The following is a 19839-nucleotide window of genomic DNA, read 5'->3' as shown; positions in this document are numbered from 1 at the left end:
ATGTAACTTTAAGCATATGAGAGAACCTGCCAGTCAGAATTCTCGTGATTAAAAGTAAGCAGATATGAAAGTGGATCAGAATCTATATATGCAAGCAAGATAAAAAAACCCCTGAAAAATCTCTATAGTACACAATTCAGTTTTATGGAGAATAGAATGAATATGTATTTTTAAAAGTTTAGTGTTACTGCCTGTAAAAAGCTGCTAATACTTGCTATAGTTTTATTCCATATAGTGCCTTTTCAAAGTAGTTTCCAGAGAACTTGAATTCACTGAGACTGTTACCAGTATACTGCACTTTCCTATTTAATGTGTGGGTTTTATTCTCAAATGTAAGTCTTGACACTACAGCCAAAATTCTAGTGCAAATAAAATACAGAGGCATTTTGAGGCAAAGTGATTCCGATACAGTTTACCACATAATCTTTCTTCCTCTGTTTGGGCTTGGTGATTTATTCTTTTTGTAATTGAGGGCTTGATTCAGTTGCCTAAATAGAAGATTTTTCTCAGGCAGGGGGGTGTGAAGAGAATACTTTGATATTGTGTACCAAATGTGCAGTAGGACAGAACTTTGACTATACCTTTGTACTCCTCAAAATCTTAGCAAATTCTACATTATAAATATGGTGTTCATTTATGTCCTTATCTTACTTTTCTACTGATATCAGTAGTATTAGTTCGGATTAGTCCTTTAGGACTTGGTTGGAAAAAGGAGCTAAACCTCTATCCTGTATTAATTAATAGAAGTTGTGAGCTTTGAACTCCCTTTGCTTTAAAAAAATGATTAAAAGTTTTAACATCTAAGTTCTGTGTTGTTTTGTTTGTGGTGTTGTTTTTTATTTTCTATAGGGTCTCTGCCTCTGTCTCGATTTCCAGTTCGACACAGTTGTCAAGGACAGGCCCACAATTCTTAGTAAGCTTTTACTACTTCATTTTCTAAAAGCGGATATTCCAGCTTTGAGCTGGGAGTTCTTTGTGAATCGCTTTGAGACCCTGTCTCTGGAAGCACAGCTTCATCTGGACTGCAACAAAGAATTCCCTTTCCCAACAAGTAAGCACAGTCCAAATCAATCTGATCACTTTTTATCAGCTTCTGGAATTTCAGCTACCTGCAAGGGTCTGAGACAGAGATGTTGGTCTCACCTGTATAAATTCTCTGAAACCAAGTAATCTTTCAGGCCAAAATAGAATAATTCAAAGTGAGCATTTTTTGACTAGCCAAATACAGATTAGTCTATATTCTGTCACACCTTTGGGCGTCATGTTTTGCTCTCACTAGGATGTGATTGTGAGCCTTGGTTGAAATGCAGTCTGTTTCTATGATCAGCTGCAATCTGCTTGTTCTTCTGTAGATGTTCTTATGCTATCAACACTGCTGTTTGCAAAGGTCTCGGTTATGCCTGAGCCTGTTCTGTAGTGGTCTGTGCAAAGACAGCCCTAGGAGCTGTATGACCCTCAAAAACCATGTGAATGTGTGGGTCACAGCACAAGAGGTACATGGACTCTTAGAGCTGGTGCTCAGTTAACTCTTTCTGCAGTGGCAAATGTTTGTAAGTGTTTGTCTTGTTCATAGTTGGTTTCTTGATGAGATACCATGTCTCCTTCCATTCACTGGGGGGGTGTGTGGGGGGGCTAAAAATAATTTGTGCATGATTGTTTAACATGCCGAGTAATTCAGAACTTCCTAGTGGTGGCCCATGAGGCATGAGGCAGATCTATTTCCATCTGATTTGCTTGGAGGAGGTGGGGACAGCTGTTTGGATAGCACATGCTCCCTCAGCAGCCTAATGCCGCCTCCTACATTTGCATGGAGCCCAGTGCCTAAAAAAAGCCCAGGGGCTGCTGCTGCATCCATACAGGAGATGGGTCGAACTGCAAATGTATATTCTTCTCCATAAGTAAGTAGCTTCACCAAAAGCTGGGAACTGCTGCTGTAGCCTGAAGAGTGAATCTTGGCACTAGTTTCTAGCACCTCTGGCTGCAAATGTATGGTCATATCTTTAAATATGAATATTTGGGAGTGATTTAAAATGTGCAAAAGATATTTTTCAAGGGTTTTTTTTAACCTTTCTCTTTGCCTTTTCAAAGACATAAGTGGTGCAAAGGATGGGCTCACTGGCTTTAGTTGCTCAGATAATTAAAGTCAAAGGGTTTGAATGCACTGTTAGACATGACTATAGAAAAGTATTGGTAACCCCATTAAGACATGCAGTGATACCTCTGGTAACACCACTGTAAACGCATAATCACACTCACAGATTTTTGGAGGCGCTGTTCAAATCCAGGATGATAGGTGTAGGCAGGACAGGAGGTCAGTGAGGCAAAACTATAGGCCACATTTGGGTATGAGTGCCCTAAATGTGGTCCATACTTGTGAGATTTCTGCCATTTTAAACAGAGGGCACCTCATATTCCCTTAGCCCCACTTAGTTTTGGTTTCAAGAACCTGTTTCTTTCCAATCTCTAAAGGAAGAGTAACAGCATAATTTTTTTAAACACAGTTATGCCATGTGGGGTTTTACGGATTTCAGAACAAGAGCATGCAAATGAGTGCCTTGCAGATGGACCCCTTGAGCCCATATGAAGCTTTCTTGACTTGAGTGGGACCTGGGGCCCAGTTGCATTTGGCACTTGGCAGCTTTAGGGCCTCACCATGCTGTGGAATGAATCCTAACTTGGTCAATTGCATTTGCAAAGCTATCACTGCTGTCCGGACAAATGTCGCCAACCTCAGTGATGCAGCAATGTGGAAGATCAAGAGGGCTCGTTTCGCACGTAATCGTCAGAAGAGTGTGCGTTCCCTGAGGGACAGTGTGAAGGGACCAGTGGAGTCAAAGAGAGCGCTCTCCCTTCCAGAAACCTTAACCACCAAAATTCGTTGAGTATCTATTTATATTTTTGTGACACACCTGTATCTTCTCCCTTACGATCGTATCCTATTGCTGGGTACACATCGGAATTGTCAGTATTTTTTCAATTGGGATAGCAAATAATAGGTTTCTGACTCATTTGGGCATTATTCAGATAATGACAAGTTAGTGACTTTGACAAAGAACATAGACAAACATTGTGTCTATGCTGTGTTTGTTTAAAATGCCAGCACAGAATTCTTAGAGACTAGTTTGTGGATAGATCTTAATTTTTATTTGTGGCTAATACAGAAGTGTTTACAGAAGAATTCCTCTGTTACTAATTTATTTATTAATTGTAATTATTAATCAGTGTATGCGGCGTATACTAGACATCTTAAAAACAACTGTTAGTGTCTCAAATGAACTTTTGGATATATTCAGAATTCTTTTGTTAAGAAAACAATATCCATGCAATGCATCCTTCCTGCCAGCTTCTATAGGAGGACCTAGGTGCTGGAAAACCGTAGGCCTGTATGGACCTCTGTACAGATACCTTTCCAAGCAGAAATAAAGCATTTAGAGAATTCTACTAACATAGACCAGTCTTTATATTCAAATTGGACCTTTCACATTGCTCCTGCCCATATAATAGGAACTAATAAAATGTTCAAAGACAGATACTGTGAACTGTTAAGTCAAAAGGTGATTTCTTTTCTCTAAAATGAACACCACCTTTGGAACTCTTAGGTAATCCTTCTTGATCGATTTCTGATCCTGCATAGGGGCTCCTGCATGGTGACTCTTGTACCAGCAAAACTGAGCAATGAAGAAAACTAGTTATAGAATATAGCGCATAGAATCTATAAGGCACAGAAGTGACACAATTCAAATGGTTACACTCACTGCCTGACAACAGTGCATGAGTAAATGAACATAAATATGGTAGCACTGACTATATGCTGAAGTATAAGATGTCAGTACTGCATTTTTAAACAGAGTTGCTCTTGTTTTTTTGTGTTGTTTTGTGTTGTTTGTTTTGTTTTGTTTTGTTTTAAGCTGTGAGCTTGACCAGACACGAGCAGTCTGCTCCAGCTCTTGGAGGAACACCAGAGCAAACACCAGGTGGGTTTTACAAGGGGGGTGTTTTGATGAAACAGGAAAAGGAAGGCACTAGCACTGGCTGTCTTGCTGACTCATGAGATCAACTTACGCAAGATGGAAGTGGTCTAAAAAGCACAGCGAATCATGTCTTAGCATGGTTCCAAAAGGTATAAATTGAAGTTTTGCTCTGGATCTGTACTGAAAACTGCCCCCAGTTGTAAATAGTACTTTGGGGATGCTAGGAGGTTATTCAGAGGCAGTCAGTTATGCCAGCAGTGATTCACCCTCCTGTGTTTCATTGCCTACAGGAACAAGTAAATCTTTAGTAGGCTGGTCCCATGGGTCACCTGTGTTCAGCCTGATCTTTGACCTTTGGGTTTTAGAGGCAGCAGACAGAATGCTTCTGATTGTTGTACTGTAAAATATACTTGTCTCCTCTGTATGCTTATAGACATCTCGAGTCCCTTACTTTATATTTACTGACATGTTGTGAAGATGTCACCCTTCTGTTAGGCTTTTGAGGAATAGTTATCAGAGTCTAAGTAATGTCTAAATAATTGTGACTGCTCATGGTTCTTGCTCCAAGTCCTTTGTAGACTGACCATTTGGAAGTGAAAAATCTCAAGATTCAGATGTTTTCACATTCCTTCTTCAAGATATGCAGTATTTCCAACAGGCAGAAATTCAGAGTCATAACAGATCAGCTTACTGGGTGATCAGCTGAAAGGAAGATACCTTGCCAGTTGTGGGTGCTGACTAAGCTGTGCAGTGGACTGGGAGAGCTTCTGAAATAGCAGTATATAGCCCTGTCATACTAGCCCAGTGAAAGCTAGAAATCAGCCAGTTCCTTATAGGACATATGTGCAGGCTGTGCAGGTTGTCACAGGCTCATAGAAGAAACAAGTGAAATAATAGTGTGATGAATAGATGTATCAGTGAATGGTTCTTCATTTAATGGCATTGATAACCTTCTATATACTGGGCTTGTCACATAAGAATTGTCAATCCCACAGTAGGCATAGTTAGCTGTTGTGATTTTTATTTTGGTATTTCAGAGCTTGTTTCCAGGCTCAGGTAATTAATCACTTTGAATTAAGTTTCCATTAAAATGTATATATAAAAATTTGCATGTAGCTAGTAACCATTGATATGAAGAAAAGTCTGATAATACAGTTCAAAATTATCGCAGATGCTTTGGAAACGAGGGGACGAATGACTGTCCCTCTCCTCCTGCCCACTATTTATTACTTTTTAAAATCTTAATTTTTTGTAAAATTTTTTTTTAAGGTTTGACTCATAGTTTTTAACACTTTGCATTGACAGTACTGAGCATATCTGATTTGTCTAAGCAACAGGCTCCTAAACATAGGCTGTGCATCTGTTGTAGAAAAAAAATTATACATAACCACTTGAATGAGCAAGTCCTTATGGTTGTCCATTCTTCTAGATCTAAAAATGTAGTCCTTGCACAGTCCAAATGGAAACTGAACTCAGTGTGTGTTCTGTATGGATTAAACACCAGGATCATGTATTTGTTCATGTATCCTCTACAGTATCCTGGAGAGTCATTTATAGTTTCACTGATAGGCATGGGGATCACAACTAGGATGAAGCATGATATACTTTTGGTCTGATGTTTTATGTTCTGTTGTGATACACCTTAAAGTAATTTGAAGGTAAAGGGGTCTGATATAAGGGACACATGAATAAAGAGATGGATCTGTGGGCATAAGGCTAGATTAAATTCAGGAACGGTGGCTGTATATTAACTAGTAGGCTGTGTGCTTGGTCATGTGAGAAGGTTTTCCTAGGGGGGAGATGTGTGTATACATATGTAGGCACACACACGCACACAAATTGCATATATATGTGCACACATTTTGAGGGATAAAAGCTGCCATAGCCACTGTAAAGACAGAACTGTCTTGCACTGCATTCTTAGTTTGAATCTAAACATCATGATTTGGTACAGAATGCCCTTCATCATGTGTTGATGAAGTGAAAGTTTAGTTCAAGGATGATATAACTTAAGATCCATTTCAGATAGTGGAAGAAGGTTTTCTGGACTCTGAAGGTTTATTAACTAAACTGGATTGTAGAGTTTTTGTAGGTTCTCTGTTGCTGGTTCCTTGCAAGTTTCCACATTAGAAGAAAAAACAGGAGGTGACTGACATTCCCTAGACTGGATCCTTAGTGGAGCAATGACAAAATACTCAGGGTGAAGCTCTCTTTACTGTGTCCTGCTGTATAGTTTTCAATGAGGGTAAAGTACTTCAGAAAATGTAGTAATATTTCTGGAAAGTAAAATGTCAGGAAAAGTCCTAGGAAGTATCTGTTGACTAGTGTTAGTATTGCAAAATGGAGCTTTTTATCCCTGAGCTTCTAAATTACATTGTTCAGCAAGTGAAAGTAAACTAGATTTATCCAATTTTAATTGAGTTCTATTTGGAGAACCAGGATTTAGAGCCCCTATGATCCTTTAACTCATTTCATTTTACCTCCTCACTTGTTTTATTGAAAGTCTCACAACATGTAATAGAGATGAAATTAAGTAGGGCTGAAGAAAACAGTTCAATATAATCTTTATGAAAATGGTGTACTTTTGATACAATTTTCTGAAAAATCTTTAACCTGGGTATAATATGTGGAAAGGTTATTTCTCAGTCAGTGTCTACAAAGCTGAAGTTATTTTCTATATACATTTTAAATGTGCTTCTGAAAATGGTACTTGCTGTATTTCTAATTATTTCAGAATTTATTGTTTTCTTTTTGCAATTGTAAATCTTGGTCTAGTAAAAGTTTGGATAATTTTCATTTTGAAAGGTTTCTGTAAATAAAAATCCCAGTGAAAATAAAATATATAATAAAATAAAAGATATTATATAATAAAAGATATTATAATAATATAAAAAAAAATAATAAAAGATATTGTATAATACAGAGTTCATGATTTATTTTTACCAAAGTGAGACCAGTAAAGGAAGGTTATTCTTAATGGAAGTGATCCTGAAAATTTCCCCCAAGTTTTCATTTTTACTTATCACAGAAATAGCAACCTTCTCCCATGCTCAGCAAAACAGCCAATCAAACAAACCCCTTTGCTTGCTCACCAAAAAAAGGTAAAATATTTAAAAATTACTGAAAAAAAAATACAGTTTTGCTGCTGAAGAACCTAAGACAAGAGTCCCTTGTCAGAATAGTATATTACATTGAGAATATGGGTAAATTAGAATATTAAAATAATTTCTAGCATTTTCTGTAAATATATAGCTATGAGTTTATATAAACCCTAAGGCATGTAAGTAACTCTGACAGACTAAATGGATGTTAGTTTCTGGCTAGTGACCCTAATGCAGACATGTGGGAGAAATTTTAAGATTATACTTTGAGCTAATCTTGCTTGTAGGGTCTGTCCTGTAAACTTAAACTGTTCTTGCAAAAGCAAGGACTATGTCCAATAGTTGAAAGGATTTATCCTTGAAATGAAAACAAGTAGGTCATTTTGTAATTCTTGTTTCATACCAGTTTGCTTTACCTTAATTATTCACTGTTAGACAGATTTTTAACTGTGGATCAGAAAATGCATCAGAATACATTTTAGTAACAATTAATTTTAATTGCTAATAGTTATAGTGTTTAATGAACAAATGAAAATTATTGGTATAATAACTTAATTTTCAAGCATTGCCCTGTTTTGATGCTGTGAAAGTACTATTTTCTGTTTCCTTTGATTATCCTAGTGGAAATATCTTTTATTTATTTTGCATATAATGCATATATGATGCATTTTATTTATATAGAAGCATTTAATTTAAATTACTGTTTTAAAGTAGAACATGTTGGGATAATATACTAGCTATGCATTTATTAAAAATTACTTAATAAAAATAATCTGATCCACTGATATGTGAAATAGCTGCTTCTTTTCGTGAATTCAGTTCCTGGTGTTAGTATAATGTAAATCTTTAGGAACTGCTAAGTGCTAAAAAAGGCCTTACACATAGGGTGAAATGGAAGAGGGTAACTCTAAAGGCAGTTACTAAAGAATTCTACTAATGATAAATAGTCTTAAAATTAACTGGAAATACTGTATTTAAAAAAAAAAAAATAAAAAAAAATACTTGTCCAGTTGGCAGCTGTTATTTGCAGTGTGTCTGTTTTGCTTGGATAGTGATAGCCAGCACCCAGGCTTCCTTGTGCTTTGTAAGTAGCCTCTTGTCTTTCACATTATCATATTCCCATACAAAGCATGATTAATTATTTTCATATCCATATAATCCATATAACATGTTTATAAACCAAATCTTAGGCTTCCGCTCTGGGAAAAAGTTGTCAAAAGTTTTGACATAATACATAGTGTCCCAAAACCTAACATACTGTAGTGCTTACATTTTGACACAAGTTATTTGAGAGAAATATGGATTCAGTGCTAAAAGAGGAAGTCTTCATTCTTTGTTTAATCATTATTTGGTAGAATATTCTCCATCTCCTACCTTTGCTGTTTTGTATATTCTCCCCCGGACTAATGTCCACTAATGTTTGCTGAGGAAAGACTGAAAACCATGCCAGATGAGAATTTGGTGGCAGTGGGGTTTGATTCTCCTGGAACTGGGATGGGAATATAAGCAGCTCTGTTAAACATGGGAAAGCTGAGAAATGGAGTTCAGTGTACACAGTAGGTGCTACTGTGCTGTTGAGCCTGAGGCAGTGGAGGAACAATACCCTCAGAGATGGATGCCTATCTCCTGTGACTTCACCATGTGTATTTGGGCAGAAATGGATTAATGAACTCTGGAAAAAAATTCTGGTGTATTCTGTATGCTGTTTAACATCTTACCCAGTGTCTGATACCAAAATCTCTCTTGTGTCAATAGGACAACCCTCCCCAGAGAATGATAATACAATAAAAGACCTGCTTCCAGAGGATGCTGGGATCGATCACCAGACTGTCCACCAGCTCATTACTGTGCTAATGAAGTTCATGGCAAAGGACGAGAGCAGCGCTGAGTCGGACATCAGCAGCGCTAAAGCTTTCAACACAGTCAAGCGCCATCTGTACGTCCTGCTTGGTTATGATCAGCAGGAAGGATGCTTCATGATTGCACCACAAAAAATGCGTGTTTCAACCTGCTTTAATGCTTTTATTGCTGGAATAGCACAAGTAGGTGAAAGCACTTTCTACTTCTTGCAGCTATTTCTCATTGCCTGTTGTTGAAATGGTGGTAGCACAGCCTTCCTTGTACCAAAATAATGGACGAGTGCAGTAATCCTACTTAAAACTTCTTAATGACTCTTCAGTTGGTGAAAGAATTTGGGAACAAGGATGGCTGCTTGTTCTTTATTCTTAGAAGGCTCCATGTAGCCTAATCAAGTGCTTTCTGTAGGTTTTTGCTTTGCAGTTAAAAAGTAAATAAATAGAAGTGTGCTAATTTAAAACTTTTTTCTAGTTAGTACTCTAAACTTGCTGCATCACTGACATAGAGATAATGGTTTTCTGTGCATGAAGGCATGCAAATACTACATGATGAAAAATTAGAGACTGCCTCAAACCTCTTTGCCCTCTTTCCCTAGCCTTTGAATGCCTTGCTTTTTTCATGTGCCATTTCTTTCCCATTCAGGAAGACCTGGGATTCAATTGCTCTTGCTTATTTCCCTGCATCAGTGGTCTGTAAGCTCATTTTGTAAGAGACTCATTCTTGTTCTTCCTTAGAGTGCACCAGGACTTTCTGTTCTCTTTTTCCTAGAGAGTGGTGCTATCTTGAGGAACTTCTGCCTATATTGCTATGATAGATGTCTGAGCACATCCTTACCTTGTGCCTTCTTTCTACATCTTGGAAGGAGGACTGTAATTTCCTACCTTACAAAGGTTTTCTAAGACTCAGTTAACTCTTACTGATAGAGCAGTTGGTAATGTTAGGCTGAAAAACATTTCCCACTTGCAGTACTTTTATTTCCAGTGAAGCATCATCATCACTTCCATGCTTTTTCCATATCATGGTCTGTCATAAGGGATTACCTCAGGGAGAGAGAGGCCTGTGATTTCAGATCTCCCCCTCCCCCAGCTCTTAAATTGCCAACTGTAACCTTCAAACATTGCTCAGAACTATCCTGGCCTCTACCATATCTGCAATTCTTACAAAGATTTTCTGGTTCATACATTGGAATCAGTGATTTTTTTCAAAGACAGTTGTAATGTTACTTGGATAAATTTTCAGTCGTGGAGACGTCAGGTATCTGTGTTTCAGCGGGTAAGTTAGAAGGTGTTAATTCAAACTAGGTAGCTGCAAATGCATCCTGATCCATTGTCTCAGAGCACCATTGCATTGTGTTGTTAACGATCTTTTATTTGTACAGTTTTAAGCTGAAGCATGTAAAAGGAGATTCAGGCCTGTTACCATTGTATTGAGAGTCTGGAAGTGGCAGTTAAGATTACAGGGCAGTATCTTCCACTTTTTTCTGTGTGTTTTCCAAGTTTGGATTCCCCAGCTTCAGTGATCATAATTCACCTGGTTTTCAGAAGTACTACTTACTGCAGCTCTAAATATCAGTTCCTGCCTTTCCTCTTTGCCTTTAAAAGATGTCATCATAGCCAAATTCACCATCTCTGTTTGAAAAGCTTCATAGTTGAATCCTGGCTCCCCTGACATCACATGAGTTTGAGAACTTCAGTAGGCCAGGATTTTTCTCTATGTAGCAGACATCAAAACTTTAATTTATATTATGGGGGCATTTTTTTCTTAGGCGTAGGGCTGCTTTGTGTGGGGAATCACCTTTGCTGCAAGTGAAATGCTATTTGAAGTCCAAAGATGCATTTACAGAGTGAAAACTCAGTATAGATCTATTTCAGTAATACTCCCTCCCCTAGTCATAAATATTTGCTTTCCCCAATCAGCTTCAGAAAGGTTGGGATTAGTCCGTCTTGCTGGTTCGTTGATTTTGATTCCAAGCTTGGTTGGAATGGTCAGTCAAAAACAAAAAAAAAAAAAGTATTTTGCATCATAAAATCTGAGTATTTGGAGTTCTTGAAAGCATAAAATGCCGCTGTCTCTTCCTAGCAGCAGAAGTAGCCAAGTTTTGGCGTTTGCAGTCACTGCGGTATTGCCCCGCATGGTGGCAATGTTGTACAAGGCTGTCGGAATGGGGAAGCAGTGGTGCCGGGCTCTGCTCAGCATCCCCGGCTGGGCTCTGTTCAGCATTTGCAACATCATTGATTCCAGATCTTCCTGTGACAACTTAAAAAATGGGTCTGCTCATCTTAGCACGTGTCTGCATTACAGTATGTGCTGTGTTAAGCAGGCTTCTGTCTTCCTTGTATGGATGAGTTTTTCCTAACCACGCTATGTAACTGTATCACACTCTGAGGGGACAAGCCATTACAGGGTAGGACCATATTTGGTGATTATATATCATCTGTTCGGCAGGCTAGCCCTTCACGGGCAGACAGGGGATCCATCTATTTAGGTCTGTGCATGCAGCACAAAAATTTGAGACAGCTGCATACTGAACTAGAGAATTATACAGGGAAAAACTTCTAGTCAGCTTGTTCAGGAGGGAGCTTGAGAGATGAGTTCTATGTTTATAAATTAGGCTCATCCACTTGTTCTAATAAAAACAAAACGAAAAAAAGAAATACAGACCTGAAGGAAAAGGATGATGTGGATGAAAATTGTTGTTTGTGTCTGTTTAGATGTACAGGGCTGCTGATAAAGTGCACTAAGTCCACTGAAACTGCAGGGACGTGTTAGACCTTGGGGCTTGTGCTGGAGTTTGCTTGGCCTGCTGTTATACCTTCCTGGGTGTCAACCAGTATAGGTCAGTGTCAGAGACAAGGGCTTTATGGATCCTTGTTATGATCTAGTTTAGCTACTGATTTCAGAACATATGGCTTTAAATAAAAATAGTTATGTTGCAAGACAGATGGAAAGATAATGGAAAAATAGCAATGCAGTTTCAATTGAAAACACAGTTGTGTCAGGGTAGTGGGAATATATGGCCACACTGCACCTAACCATCAGGATTCAAACCTCTAGGCTAGGCACCAAATAGCATGATGCTCTTCAGTGATACAGGTAAAGCTTATGACTAGCAGTAACAACAGCAACTTGTCTACAGCAACACCACTGCTGAAAATTGATGAGCATTTTATTTAGAGTAAGATATTTTTCATTAGTTTTACTCTTGATCCTTTATGATTTGCCTGCTTAAACTTTCTGTATAACATTGCAGACACAATCTTAACTTTGCTATAGTAAAGAGAGGGATTCTTGTCTCATTAGCTAATACTAGAACATGGGGCTTAAAAAAACCCAACAGCTAATGATGCAAGCCTGATGAGAAAATGAAAACCAGCAATGTAGTGTTAATACAAAACAACCAAATATGCAACTCCCCTCCCAAAACCTACAATTGGATCCTATTAAACATGAGATATACTTAATATGGATTTCTCTGTTGAGCCATGATCAACTTGTGCTGTAATAGAAGCATACAGCATAATGTATTTTATGAACTTGCCAGTGTATGTTAAAATTTAGACTGTGCAGGATGAAAGGCTTTCAGAACATATCTTTTGTTTCGTTTTACCTATCTAGCCAAAATGAGAATGTGGCAAGCTGGCAGAAAGTTTCTAACTGATAGTGAGACTTAAAAACATCTGTTTCTTTTCACTCAACTAATACCTCAACTGTATTAGTTATTTTGCTTTTCAACATCAGTGGATTTGATTTTGGTGACCTAACTCCTGTGCTAATATTATTTTCAGGTGATGGATTATAACATCAATTTGGGAAAACACCTTCTTCCCTTGGTGGTGCAGGTGTTGAAATACTGCACTTGTCCTCAGCTAAGGCATTACTTTCAGCAGCCTCCTCGCTGCTCCCTCTGGTCCCTCAAACCTCACATTCGGCAGATGTGGTTAAAAGCTTTGCTTGTCATTCTCTATAAGGTGAGTGGGCTTAAAAAGATGCTGTCCACATTAAAATTTGCACTTCAATTTGAAATTTATTATAGGGAACATTTAACTGTACTGCAAGTGAAAGGAAGTGTAAAGGACACTTCTTTGATTTGCTTATTTGATAGATTTAATTTCAATGTCTGAAATAGGTTTTCACCTGTGCTGCTGACCTATTACTTCTTCTGTCTTTATTGTCTTTCACATGGTTACCTGAGAAAGAAAAATATGTATTTTCAAATATGAAAATACTATATAAAGTTCCAATGAAGAGTATTTTGAGTAACTTAAAACTAGTTTTTAAAATAAATAGTAACTTTAAATGGGGTGTGTGTGTCAGCTTGTATTCTTTAGTTGAGTGATGCTTTTTAGGAAGTGTCAAAATGTGATATGTTAATGCTCTAAAATGGAGCTGTGAATACTTTTGATATGCTTAACAAACTTCTAGCAGGTCTATAGGGCATACAAGGAAGTGAAGAAACTAGAAATGAAAACATGCTGATTGAAATAGAGTATTTGAAGAAGAGTTCTGATGAGAGACCTCTTGCATTATTATTAATAGTTGGTTTTGCCAAATAAAAGTCAAGAAAACAATCTATTAAATGTTACTAATAGGGATTTTTAAATTTTTAAAAAAATAATTTGGTGTATAAAGCTGAAAACAGTCCTGCTTCTCATGATGTATTTAGTAATGTATGATCAAAGGACGTCAAAGACCATCCAGCTGACAATATTGCCATTTTTCTATTTTACTGCCTAAATGTTTATCCAAGGAGAAAAGTTAGTTTTTAAGCCAAAGTTTTTCTCTTTCACTGAACAGTACCCCTACAGAGACTGTGAAATCAGCAAGATTGTGCTTCACCTAATCCACATCACAGTCAATACCCTCAATGCTCAATATCACAGCTGCAAGCCCCATGCAACTGCTGGCCCTTTGTATAGTGACAACAGTAACATAAGCCGATACAGTGAAAAGGAAAAAGGTACTTTTAATGCTCTCACTTATATGATAGTCATTGATTTAATTTATTAAGTCTTGCGGATGTTGTAGAAGCAGGTAAATATGGACTGAGTTTTAGAACATAATACTCAGAATTAAGTCCAAGGTGTGACTTACCTAACTAGCTATAGCCATCTATAGTAAAAGAAATTCATAATTTCTCTGTAGGCTAAGCATGGGACAGCAGTCTAACATTTCTCAGGGGGGGTATACCTTAGACTTAATAGTTCAGTCACCATGCTTGGATAGTCTGTGGCCTCTTCTATCCTATGTTAACCGATTATGACCACGCACAAAATGTGCAACCATCCTGACACTGCATTCTGATTATACTTTATAATAACATGGCATAGTGGCAAATATATGATGTTGAAAAGAGACAATGATTAATTCAGTCTACAGTTTGGTTTTCTCTGTAAAAGGAGCTGAAGCTGAATAGTTTACCTGCAGATGTATATGATATGGATGTCTAAAGGGAGAAGAGAATGGTTCAGCCCTTTGTGTCTGATTGTTAACTCTGTATGTGCTTGCTAGCCATAGCAGAGGTACTGTGATGGTGTGGACTTGGAGTATGGTTGGGGTTTGAGGTAACATGGTGTCACTTAGTGTAGTTCCTTACAGTTGTGAAGTTTATTATGTGATAAGTATGATCAAAGTTTAACAGGTTCTTTTGAATGTAATCTGTAGCTGCCTTTCAGCTGTTTCGCCTTTTAGCTGTTTATTTGCCCTTTAGATCCTCCTTCCCAGTCTTCCTAGTGTGCAGCAACCTCCTCTTCTGAAAAATACAAGAAACATTCTTCTTATGCATGTCAGCACCTTTTTCTCTTTTGCTGCTTGTTGCGCATGAAAAGATATCCAGCAAAACAAGAACACAAAATTTTGTTTACTTGAACACCCTATTACTCAGCTCTAGAAAATTAAATCAACCTTAAAATGGATGTATTACATATTCTCACCCACTTGGACATTTTGTACTGCTGGAGGAGGGCTAAGAGGGTTCAGATAACTCTGGACTTACTATGAATTTGTCCTTGTTTTGAGCTAATGACTTGATTCATAATGACTTAATAACGCTAAGGGTAGTAATCATAAATTTATAAAATACATTCAGTTTCTGAATTGATTCTGAGATGTTTCTGAGACAAGGCAAGGTGCCTAAGTACCCAGCTTCCTGCTCACAGTGCCAAGTTAGATTTAGAAAACTCAGTGTTCCAGTCCCATGTCCAGCGCTGATTCCCTGGGTGACCTTGTGCCTCGCTTCATCATTGTTTCCTTATGTTTAAAGTAAAGAGAATAATGTTTACTTGCTTTCCAAAGCTTTGTGAAGGGCTCTGGGCTGCTCAGAGGTTAAGGACCATAAATGGGCAAATTTTACTCAGTAAGTTCTGACTTAATCGTAGGGCTGATTCTCTTCCTTTGCTGAAGTGCTGCACAAAAAGAAGGATGTAGAAAAGTTTTATTTCACCTGAAAGAAGCAGCCAATATAATTCCTTAGGGACTTGGAAAGCTGAAGCCTTTCCCGCCTTTTCTAAGAAGGCTTATTTAGTCTGTGGTCAGGCAGCATTCTGCTGTCATGGTCAAAGGTGGTGTTTTGATGATCAACAGGTGAGGATTTCATTCTCAGGCAGCAAGAATCCCTATGCTAAACATGGATTTTCTCACTTCTGAAACTTTTTCCTAATTTTTCTGCCAAACTTTGTTGTGGGAATCATGGTAAGTGTACAAACTTTTGTAGAGCTGATGATAAATCTTGTGAGAAGAAGCATTTGTTGCCAAAAAGTTGGACTCATAGGACATGGTGTTAAAAGGGATGTCCTAACTTATTAAACCCGGTCTCTGCAGAAATTCTTATTATCACCTTTGATTGATTTTTCTGGATTCATCATATCAATTAGGTATCTTATCCCTGATGCTTTTAGGTGGCAGTTCCATAGCTTCACATGTAGTAGAAACTTTCCAGCAATTTCTGAGCTAAAGATACTGTTGTCCAGTTTAAGTCTTCAGTTTTTGGCCATTCTAACTCTGGTTTACTTGCCTTTTCACTCCTAGACACCAAGTGCATTTCCTCTGTGTTTACTTACTAGAATAAACAAGGCAACCTTTTTTGTTTCTTCTCTTGAGTGCTCTGTTTTCTTTATTGTCCCAGTAGCATTTCATATTTCCTTGGAGATGAATTACTAGACATGATAAAGATTTTTTTGTTTTTTATAATCATTTCATACAGGTGATGTGGTTATTTTTTGATGGATAAATATTATTTGTATCTTTCTCTCTGCCATTTTCAACCAGCAGCTCTAAAATTAGAGCATAATGTTTTACTCTTACTACTTAGATCAATAATTTCATAGTTCGTGCTCTTAGGTCTTATTCTGTTACTATTACTGGCTTCCCAAGATTATCCATTTCTTCCTTTTTCACTTCTCTATTTTGATAATTTATTACTGACCTTGCAATTCTTGTACTAATTTCTATCTCCTTCAATTTACTATTTCTCACAGAACACTATAGAAGTTACTTACTCAAGTCAGTGTTCAGATGTATTGTATTTCTTCCATCTAAAAAAATCTGTATTATTATCAGTAGAAAAGATCAGCTTAAAATGATAAAAGCTTTGGTATGCTTTTGTTGCACTGTAACCTATTTTTCATTTATTTCTGTCCTTTCTGACCTTAATTCAAGATGTAACAAGAATGTTAAAGTTATACCTGGGATATAAATTTTCTTGCAAGCTTTAGATGATTTTTCATTTTCCGATTCAAGTTTAATTGAAACTAGCTGAGGTTATGTTACATAGACATCTTTTCATTCAAGAATTTTCTCTTTTTAAAGACTAATAAAGGTTTTTCTTTCTCCAGCAGAGGAAGACAGTGTTTTTGATGAGTCTGATATTCATGATACACCAACTGGACCTTGCAATAAAGAATCTCAAACTTTCTTTGCAAGACTGAAAAGAATTGGTGGCAGCAAAATGGTGAAATATCAACCAGTTGAGATGAATGCTCAGAGAAGTATGAATTGTTTTGTCAGTATAAACTCATGCAGAAATACAATTTCCTACTCTTATTTTTCAAGCTACCACCTTTCTTTGCAGAGTTTGTTGCACTGCCTGGTTTGAATATAGGTACTCTGACTTTTGAGAGCAGGTACTCCACATTTCCCTGAATGAATTCTCTTATAAGTATCTCCAAGTAGGCACTCCACAATAAAAATATCTGAAGTCAGCAGTTTTCTGAAAGTTTAAGCTCTTCTGAATGTAAAAAAGTTTAAGAGGTCTTGTTGCAATTTTCTTCCATCATTGGGCTGAAGCTTGTTACTCAAATTTATTTTTTCCCAGGAATTAATTTTTTTTGGTAAGGTGGGATTCTGGGGTAAGTGAATTTGTTGTTGCTGCTGCAAATATTACGGTTTTCTATTGGTAAAAAGCATCATTTTGTGGTTTCAAAAAATAGGAAGGATTTTGTTTTCAAATTTAGGTTTTTGAAATGAATATCCTAAAAAAGTTAAAGATATTTCCACCACCACCCACCTGCCTTTTTTTCTTTTAGGTGTTTGCACGGCAGGGGAATGATTCTGACTAGAACAAACATCTACTTTAACTTTTCTCACTGTTTTTTTTGTACATGGCGATTCATTTGTGGAACATATTGAAATAATGCTCAGGAATATTCTGCTTTATGGGAAAATATGTCATTCATAATAACAACAGTGATAACCTTTTAAAATGTTCTCAGTGAATGTGTTCACATAGAAAAATACCAGTGCACTATAATTGTGCTCACTTGACTCCTGCCGAGGATGGAGAGGTTTGACTGTGTGGTGTGGTAGTTGCTAAACTCAGCTGGAGTCTAGGATCACTGTGGGGGTGATTCTCTGAACACCTGTCTGATCTCAGGCTTGTGCTACCACATCCTCAATGCTATTGCTACCCTTGCTTTTTGAATTAGAAGTCCACTTTGCTGTGGCAAATAACATGTAGATGTACTCTAATATATGCTGATGTCCAGATGATGTCCACAGTGCTGTGGTCCAAAATTATTTTGAAACCTCTTCAGAGTGGTCTGTGTAGCTCAGTACTTCTTTCATCTCTCATGCTTAATGCAGCCATCCCAAGTGTCTATAGAAATTACTCGCCTGTGCCATTTTCTTTTCAATGCATAAGGTGTTAAACAGTCTACCTTCAGGGCACACCTGTCCAGGATGAATAGAATTTGGATAGAATTTAGATAAACCTTATTATCCAAATAGTATAGTTTTTGTTGTTCACTGTAGAAATCTATGTAAAGTGGCTCTGAGGTAAAAAGAAAACCTAGACAATTTTGACTAATACTGGGTTTGTACTTGAAATGCCAGTCATGTTGTATGGTGAGATAAAGATGAAGATATCTGCCAGAATTCTCCAACTGGGGTAGTATTAGCTCTTTTTGTTTTAATCAGGTGAAATAGAGCTGGCTGAATATAGAGAGACGGGGGCCTTACAAGACAGTATTCTACGCTGTGTGAGAGAAGAAAGCATTCAGAAAAAAAAACTGCGCTCTCTAAAACAAAAATCTCTTGATATAGGGAATGCAGACTCCCTGTTGTTTTCATTAGATGAACATCGCAGGAAGTCCTGCATAGACCGGTGTGACTTAGAAAAACCACCTGTCCCTGCTGCTTACGCCATACACAGGCAGAGTGATTATGGACGATCTCGGCAGAATTCTTCTACTAAAGCTGAAAATATAGAAACACAAGAAAATCTTCCTCGTACAGAGAGCTTCCAGGAAACAAGAAGACCTGTCATACCAGAAGTTAGGCTAAACTGCATGGAAACCTATGAAGTGAAAGTGGACTCTCCAGTTAAACCTGCTGGTCCCAAGGAAGATTTAGATCTGATAGATTTGTCCTCTGACTCAACATCGGGTCCTGAAAAGCATTCAGCAGTCTCCACTTCAGACAGTGACTCTTTAGTCTTCGAACCACTTCCTCCCCTTAGAATAGTGGAGAGCGATGAAGAAGAAGAAACAACAAACCAGCTGAATGATGAGGTCTCTGGCAAAACTGCTGCGTCATCTCCCTCAACCCCCATCAATGTCTCTGCACTCAGCCTCAGCACAACTCCGCTGGTCCAGTTCAGCATTGAAGATTGCTCCAAAGACTTTAGTTCTAAGGATACAAGCAACAATGCTTCATCAGGAATAGAAGAGATCCTTTCCACTTCTCCCAAAGATCAAAAGGACTCTTCAGAGTTAGTTAAGCCAGAAGAACTTCAAGACATGTCTTGTGGGAATGCACTAACACTGAAACAGAAAAGGGACCTGCTGCAGAAGTCATTTGCCCTTCCAGAAATGTCCCTTGATGATAACTCTGAGCTCAACGTGGAGGAAATTAGACCTAGTGGAGCAATTCCAAGCCCAAATGTAAAGACAGTCCTTATTAAAGTTCCCGAAGATTCTGAAAACCAAACAGAAAGTGATAAACTTGATACCAACACAGAGTCTGATGCTGAACAAAACATGGAGCAGAAACAAGAAGAGGAGACAGAGGAGTCAGAATTCAAGATTCAGATTGTTCCTCGACAGAGGAAGCAGAGGAAGATTGCTGTGAGTGCTATTCAGAGAGAATACCTGGACATTTCCTTTAACATCCTTGACAAGCTGGGAGAGCAGAAGGAGGCAGGTGAGCTCAATCACTGACACAATCAAAAGGCTTATTACTGAATGAAGATTTTAGTAACAGACCAGTGTAAGGAGACATGTGTATATGTATAGGGAAAGATGTGTGTATATATAGCATCTAGTGTGGTCTGAGCTAGCTGAATGCTTTCAGATGTTTGTTTTTCACAAGGAATGTACTAACCATACAGGTCTTGTGCATGTGTGAGGGCCCATTTGAAAAGGAAGTGGAGCTCAGTGGCAAAAATATTGATTCTGATATCCAAGTTAGGGCGTGAAACT

The 19839-nt window shown here is 37.8% G+C and overlaps 1 protein-coding gene across 11 annotated transcripts in view; it reads left to right on the top strand.

Moving 5' to 3' along the window:
* Window positions 1-19839, top strand: part of UNC79 (unc-79 homolog, NALCN channel complex subunit) — a 112428-nt gene that overhangs the window by 41556 nt on the left and 51033 nt on the right. For 8 of the 11 annotated variants that reach the window (XM_026849014.1, XM_026849019.1, XM_026849016.1 and 5 more), the window contains 8 exons: window positions 850-1051; window positions 2698-2877; window positions 3909-3974; window positions 8828-9114; window positions 12715-12897; window positions 13724-13886; window positions 16759-16911; window positions 18338-19561. In XM_026849014.1, coding sequence (XP_026704815.1) covers window positions 850-1051; window positions 2698-2877; window positions 3909-3974; window positions 8828-9114; window positions 12715-12897; window positions 13724-13886; window positions 16759-16911; window positions 18338-19561 — 2458 coding nt within the window. The remainder of the gene's footprint in view (window positions 1-849; window positions 1052-2697; window positions 2878-3908; window positions 3975-8827; window positions 9115-12714; window positions 12898-13723; window positions 13887-16758; window positions 16912-18337; window positions 19562-19839) is intronic. The other 3 variants (XM_026849015.1, XM_026849017.1, XM_026849018.1) reach the window with 3 other exon arrangements.

The sequence above is a fragment of the Athene cunicularia genome, assembly GCF_003259725.1.
Source record: "Athene cunicularia isolate RWA chromosome 5 unlocalized genomic scaffold, athCun1 chr5_part1, whole genome shotgun sequence".
Taxonomy (NCBI): Eukaryota; Metazoa; Chordata; class Aves; order Strigiformes; family Strigidae; genus Athene; species Athene cunicularia.
This window is presented reverse-complemented; position numbering and strand designations above follow the sequence as displayed.